This window comes from Chiloscyllium plagiosum, unplaced genomic scaffold, assembly GCF_037043375.1.
Source record: "Chiloscyllium plagiosum isolate Xiang-an unplaced genomic scaffold, Cpla_swu_hap1 HiC_scaffold_45, whole genome shotgun sequence".
NCBI lineage: Eukaryota > Metazoa > Chordata > Chondrichthyes > Orectolobiformes > Hemiscylliidae > Chiloscyllium > Chiloscyllium plagiosum.
This window is the reverse complement of record NW_028270183.1, coordinates 18,621,058-18,627,427: the sequence shown is the minus strand read 5'-3', so window position 1 is coordinate 18,627,427 and position 6,370 is coordinate 18,621,058. Positions and strand designations below refer to the sequence as shown.

The following is a 6,370-nucleotide window of genomic DNA, read 5'->3' as shown; positions in this document are numbered from 1 at the left end:
TGGACATTTTTCAAGATGTCACCATCTATTTCCCCACATGCCATCTCTTCCATGTCCTTTACCACAGTAAATACTGAAGCAAAGTAGTCATTTAGTATCGCCTCCCATCTCCTGTGGCTCGACACATAGGAAATGTCAGTTAAATTTAACCAGAAAATCCAAGTATGTGGCCTGAGCTATTTTCTTGGTTAGAGAATTGACAGAGCTAACAAGCTCATGGTTGGATTGAATAAGTTTCTGTCAACTCACAATTTGCAACAAAACCTTCTTTCAAAGTCCTGCTGGTGTCTTGGGTCATGATGGGATGCAAATTTGGTCAATTTCTTATGGTTGACAAATTTATGAAACTGACTGAGCTGTTTAACCTTTGAGCTCAGATGTGTTCTCACTCCAGGACTGGCCTTGATTCTCCAACATGATGTCAACGTCAGTGAGGTGTAAAATCATTATTATTCACAATCCTGCTGAACAACATTACACCACCTTTATACTGTCAGTGTTCAGCAGGAGGTTAATATGGCTTTAATTATTAAAAGGTCTGACCTTACAACTCTTCAGTTAAATGTTGGACTGGACACGAGATGAAAATAGAAATCGCTGGATAAGATGAGTAGGTCTGGCAGCATCTGTGAAGAGAAATCAGAGTTAATGTTTCGGGTCAAGTGACCCTTCCTCAGAACTCTAGTTCTGAGAAAGGTTGACTTGAACCAAAATGTTAACTCTGATTTCTCTCCAAAGGTGCTGCCAGACCTGTTGAGCTTTTCCAGCAACTTCTACTTTTGTCTCTGATTTACAGCATCCGCAGCTCTTTTGGTTTTTATCTGGACACCGGATCTTTACTTCAGCCATCTAGCTCCTCAGCTCTGAATCTCTCCTCCTCAAACCTCTCCACCACTCTGAATTCCTTTATAATGGACCTCAAAACATAGAACATAGGAACAGGCCCTTTGGACCATGATGTTGTGCTGAACATGACGTCACGTTAAGCTAATCACTTCTGCCCGTCCTTGTTCCATATCCCTCCATTCCTTGTGTATTCATGTGCTTATCTGAAAGCTCCTTAAACACCCCTGCCTCCACCACAATCCCTGGCAGCGTGTTCCAGACTCCTCCCACTCCATATATAAAAACAAACGGCCGTCACATCTCCTTTGAACTTGCCCCCTCTCACCTTAAATTCAAGCTTCTTATATTGGACATTTCAACTCTGGGAAAAAGATTCTGACCGTCAACCCTGGATAAGCAGCTCATAATTTTCCAGAATTCTATCAAGTCTCCCCTCAACTTTCGCTGCTCCAGAGAAAATAACCCAAGCTTCTCTCGCCTCTCCTTGTAACTCATACCCTCCAATCAAGGCAGCATTCTACTAAACCCCTTCTGCATCCTCTTCAAAGCATCCACAACCTTCCTGTAATATGTGACCAGAAATAATACTCCAAATGTGGCCTAACTAAAGTCTTATAAAGCTGCAACATCACTTCCTGACTCTTGCACTCAATGCCCCAACCAATAAAGGTAAGCATGCCTTACGCCTTCTTTACCACCCTATCGTCTTGCATGGCCACTTTCAGGGAGTTATCTCTACCTCGTTGACCAAGGATTTGCTCACCAATGTTGAAAGAATCCTCAAGTGGCTAAAATTTGATTTGATAATACTGTCGTGAATCAGCCTGGGAAGGTTAACTATGTGACTGGCGCTACATAAACACACAAATTTGTTGAGACTTTCCACGAGTCTTTCCATGAGTAGTATTTGCAAGTGATCTGTTAGTCAGAGACGGTAGAAGGTAGCTTAAAGCCAAGAAAGGTTAATGCTGAAGGGTTCTGGCGGATTTGCATGATTTTTTAACCCAGTTGGAGCTGTACAGTGGATTTCAGTGATTCTTGGGCATTTTCCTCTGTCTGTGAGTTCATCCAGAAGATCTCTGACTTAGGTACAGGTTCATTCACCGTGTTGAGTATCTAGGACAACAAAATATGAGAGAATTTCAGATCTGCGCTCTCCTCACCTTGGAGCATCTAATCAATGAAGCACCATCGTTAATGCTCACTCAAGTTACATTCCTGTTTTAGTCTGGGGTCGACTGATGAGGATAATCTCAGGCCGAGCATAAAACTGTTTCTTTAAATCTTCATCATCGTGGGTTATCCTCCTGATTCTGGGACTGCATGTTGGCTCAGTGGTAGTACTGCTGCCTCACAGCGCCAGGGACCTGGGTTCAAATCCCATCCTCGGCTGAGTATCTGTGTGGAGTTTGCACGTTCTCCCCATGTCTGGGTGGGTTTCTGCCATGTGCTCTGTCAGTCCAACAATGTGCAGGATTAGGTGGATTGGCCATGCTAAATTGTCCGTAGTGTCCAGGGATGTACAGGATAAGTGAGTTAGCGATGGGGATTGCAGATTTGCAGGGATCGGGTGGGGTGATAGGTTTGGGTGGAATACTCTTCAGAGGGTTGTTACAAGTTCGACGGGCCAAATGGCCTCTTTCTGCACTGTACGGATTCTAAGATTGAGCTGCAAGTATCTGTACCAAGAGTTGCTCCAGCAGAGTCTCTATCCCAAGATGATGATGACGATGTATGCCCATTAAACCCTATCTCAACAACTCTCCCAGGACCTGGGTTCAAATCCACCCTTGGGCAATTATCGGTGTGGAGTTGGCATGTTTCCCCTGTGTCTGCGTGGGTTTCCTTCAGGTGCCCCAGTTTCCTCCCACAGTCCAAAGATGTGCACGTTAGGTGGATTGGCCATGGGAAATTTCCCATTAGTGTCCAGGGATGTGTAGGTTGGATGGGTTACCCATGGGGAATACAGGGTTACAGGGTAGGAGTGGGTCTGGGTGGGATGCTCTTTGCCAGGTCAGTGTGGACTTGATGGATTGAATGGTCTGCTTCCACACTGTAGGGATTCTATGATGGAGGTAAAGGATATGAAAGGGGAGTTAGATGATGAAAGAAATCTTGTTTTGAGCTTGTATCTGTTAATCTGAATTGTCTATCTCTCTACTTCAAATAAGGGTAATGTTGCCTTAAAGTTACCTGACTGCAGAGTTGTTCTCTCATGAGAGAGAGATGACTGGTGGTGTTTTGACATATAGGTCACCCTTGACTCAAATACAATGTAAAAGAACAAGTTGTTCCCATGGTTACTCACCGTGACATTGGAAGTATTCATGGTATAAGAGCTTGACTGTGGCATTTCTTGTTTCTGTGGGCTGTAAATTCTCTGCAACAACTTGTGGTATTCTCTCCTTATCTGGTAATGTGAGACAATGCGGGAAATGCCTGGTGTTAATTAGACCAAAAGAAACACGAAACTGGAAGACAAAACTGGCCGCTAATGTATATGAACGTTAAAGGCCATGTTTAATTGTACATCAACCTGTAAAATGTCAGATTGGATGTCATGACGTGTTGAACTTTGACTTCCATTTCGATCACAACAAGCACAGACTATCAACAGGAGAGTCCCAGGTTCAGTTCTCCAGTGATGCACACACATTCAGACCATGTTGAATGCTAAATCAGTGGGTGGGAACTTTTATTTACCAAGAAAGGGGTCATGTAGTCATAAAGCCATGGCAACAGACCCTTCGGTCTACCTCATCCATGCAGACCAGACAACCTAAATTAATCTAGTTCCATTTGCCAGCATTTGGCCCATATCCCGTTAAACCTTTTATCTGTGTGGAGTTGCCTTTTTAATGTTGTAATTGTTCCAGCCTCCACCACTTCCTCAGGCAGCTCATTCCATACACGCAGTGCCCTCTGTGTGAAAAAGTTGCCCCTTCGGTCCCTTTTAAATTTTTCCCCTCTCATCTGGAACCTATGCCCTCCAATTTTGGATTCCCCTACCCTGGGGAAAAGACTTTACCTGATCTATGCCCCTCAATCTATTACGGGGTCAAACCATTCTGTGCTCAAATGCAGGCTGCTGAAAAGGGGTGACAAAATTGCGATGGCCGATGTATAATTCTTGGCAAGAAAGTGATATCCAAATGCAATTGCAATGGAGGAGCTGAACGATGGGTCATGGAGATCCATAATTCTGCTCCCCAAAAAGATTGTGAATGTTGCTGGGCATTTGGAAGTTTGAAGACTGATCGTGATAGACATCTTTTTTGGGGGCGTAAGGATACGAAGGAATAAGAAGCAAAGGCACCGGAACAGAGCTGACATACAGATTAGTCGTGATCAGACTGAATGGCAAGAACAGGCAAAAGGGGCTGAATGGCCTCCTCCTCTTCTTAATATTGCTAAAACAAATAAGTGTGGCAAATGCACAGACACAGCTTTGTCCTTGGTTATGGTTTACTCCATCAGGGTCAGCTTCATTCCGTCCTGTCCTGTGAAGATTTTAAAAAATTTCTTCATGAGTAGCTATCACTGGCTGGGCCAGCATTATTGTTCCTAGTTGCTCCTTGAGAAGGTGAGAACGAGCTTCCTTTTTGAACTGCTGCAGTCCAGGTGCTGTACGTTGACTCACAATGTCCTGAGGGAGGGATTTCCAGGATTTTGATCCAGCGTTATATTTCTAAGTCAGGATGGTGAGTGGCTTGGAGGGGAACTTGCTTGTGGATGTGATGCCAATCAAGCAGGCTGCTTTGTCCTGGATGGTGTCAAGCTTCTTGAGTGTTGTTGGAGCTGCACTCAGCCAGGCAAGTGACGGTAATGCCACTGAAGGCATTCACTTTGTGGCACAGATGACCGAGAAATATTTTCTCATATTATGTTACAGGGCTTGTATTCCAGAGGCTTGAGCTAATAATTCAGAGCTGTGAGTTCAAAGCCCACCACAACGACGGGGAAAATTAAATTCGGCTCAGAAATAAATTTTAAACAAAGAAGGTCCATTCAATGATAGTGACCATAGAACTTATGCTTGGTCATATGCACAGACACGCTCACACTCACGCAGACATAGACACAGGCACACACAAACATTAACGTAAACTCACACACATGCACACACACACGCACGCACACGTGAACACACACACAAATGTTAACGTTCACACACACACGCACATGCACACAAACACATAAACACTCTTACACATTCACACACACACAACCATGCACACACACTCTTACACACACAAACACGAACACAAACATGCACATACACTCTTACACACACTACGCGAACATGCCCACACAAGCATGCACACACACTCTTACACACACACACACATGAACACAAACACATACCCACACAAGCATGCACACACACACATTCACATTAATCCACAATTTCAACAATGTACAGGCACATAGAATACATTTTCACCAAAAAATGCCAATGTGCATTGCCACATAAATCTAACCAGGAATGACTAGAAATGTATCTGCGACTATCTATTCAGAGCAAGTCACGTAAGAAAATTCGAAGTTGTCTACCTGTTTGTTTAGCAAGCAGTAAACACAGAAAATGAATACGCCCTGGAGAACATTCAATATGGTGAACAGGTAGGACATAACAATGGTCCCCTCCTTCAACTGAAACAAGCCGAAGACCCAGAAACAGCCGAGCAGAATAAACTGGGCCATTGCTTTGAACGTGAGTACCCTGTGAAGAGACAGGAGTAGACTTTGGGTTAGAGCTTCTCGTTAAGCCTTCCAGATATTGATAGAAATTTTTCCATTCCATCCTGAAAATGCCGATTTGCAGAGGAGCATGGTTTTAGTAATAACAATCGTTAAGGTCATGCTGAAATGACCTTATTCCCCTAACTTGGACAGGCTATTTGACAATGACAGGCACTCCCAACGAGACAATGTCACACATATAGAAACAAAACTAGGAACTGTGAATTGCTGGAGATCTGAAACAAAAACAGAAACTGTTGGAGAAATCTGAAGAAGGGACGCAGAAATCGAAATACATATAATGAGCTGTGTTTCAGCTTTCCAGCTTCTGTGGTGAGATGTGATCTTGAAGATCTAGAGAATTTAGTCAGAATCAGAATCATAACCAGTACGCTTCTGAAGAAAAGTCACATTAGGCATGGGAAATTCACTCTCTTTCTCTCTCTCCACAGATTTTATAAAGACATGCAGAGTTTCTCCAGTATTCTCTGTTTTTGTTTCTTTCAGTTCTTCTAGCATTTGATATCCAATTATCATCACGATTGCTGGACAAAGATTCAGAGGTGAAACCCTCCACTGGCCCTTTTCCCACCTGATTAAGTACCTTCCCCCCCAGCTTCAAGTAGAAAGGGAATTAATTTCTACCCCATCTCCCTGGGTCTTCACATAATCTTCCTATAGATTGGAAGCAGGCCATTCAGCCCACTGGGTCCAGACTGACCTTCCAAAGAGGATCCTATCCAGACCCAACCCCTACCCTATCACATAACCCTGCATTTCC

General features: G+C 43.7%; 1 protein-coding gene across 1 annotated transcript in view; it reads right to left on the bottom strand.

Annotated features, from left to right (window-relative positions):
• Positions 1-750: 750 nt before the first annotated feature.
• Positions 751-6,370, bottom strand: part of LOC122546659 (adhesion G protein-coupled receptor E3-like) — a 61,111-nt gene continuing 55,491 nt past the window's right edge. Inside the window, exons 17-19 of the mRNA XM_087983467.1 lie at positions 5,401-5,569; positions 3,155-3,256; positions 751-1,962 (exon numbers count right to left, since the gene is read on the bottom strand). Of these exons, the coding sequence (XP_087839593.1) occupies positions 1,846-1,962; positions 3,155-3,256; positions 5,401-5,569 (388 nt within the window). The 3' untranslated portion in view covers positions 751-1,845. The remainder of the gene's footprint in view (positions 1,963-3,154; positions 3,257-5,400; positions 5,570-6,370) is intronic.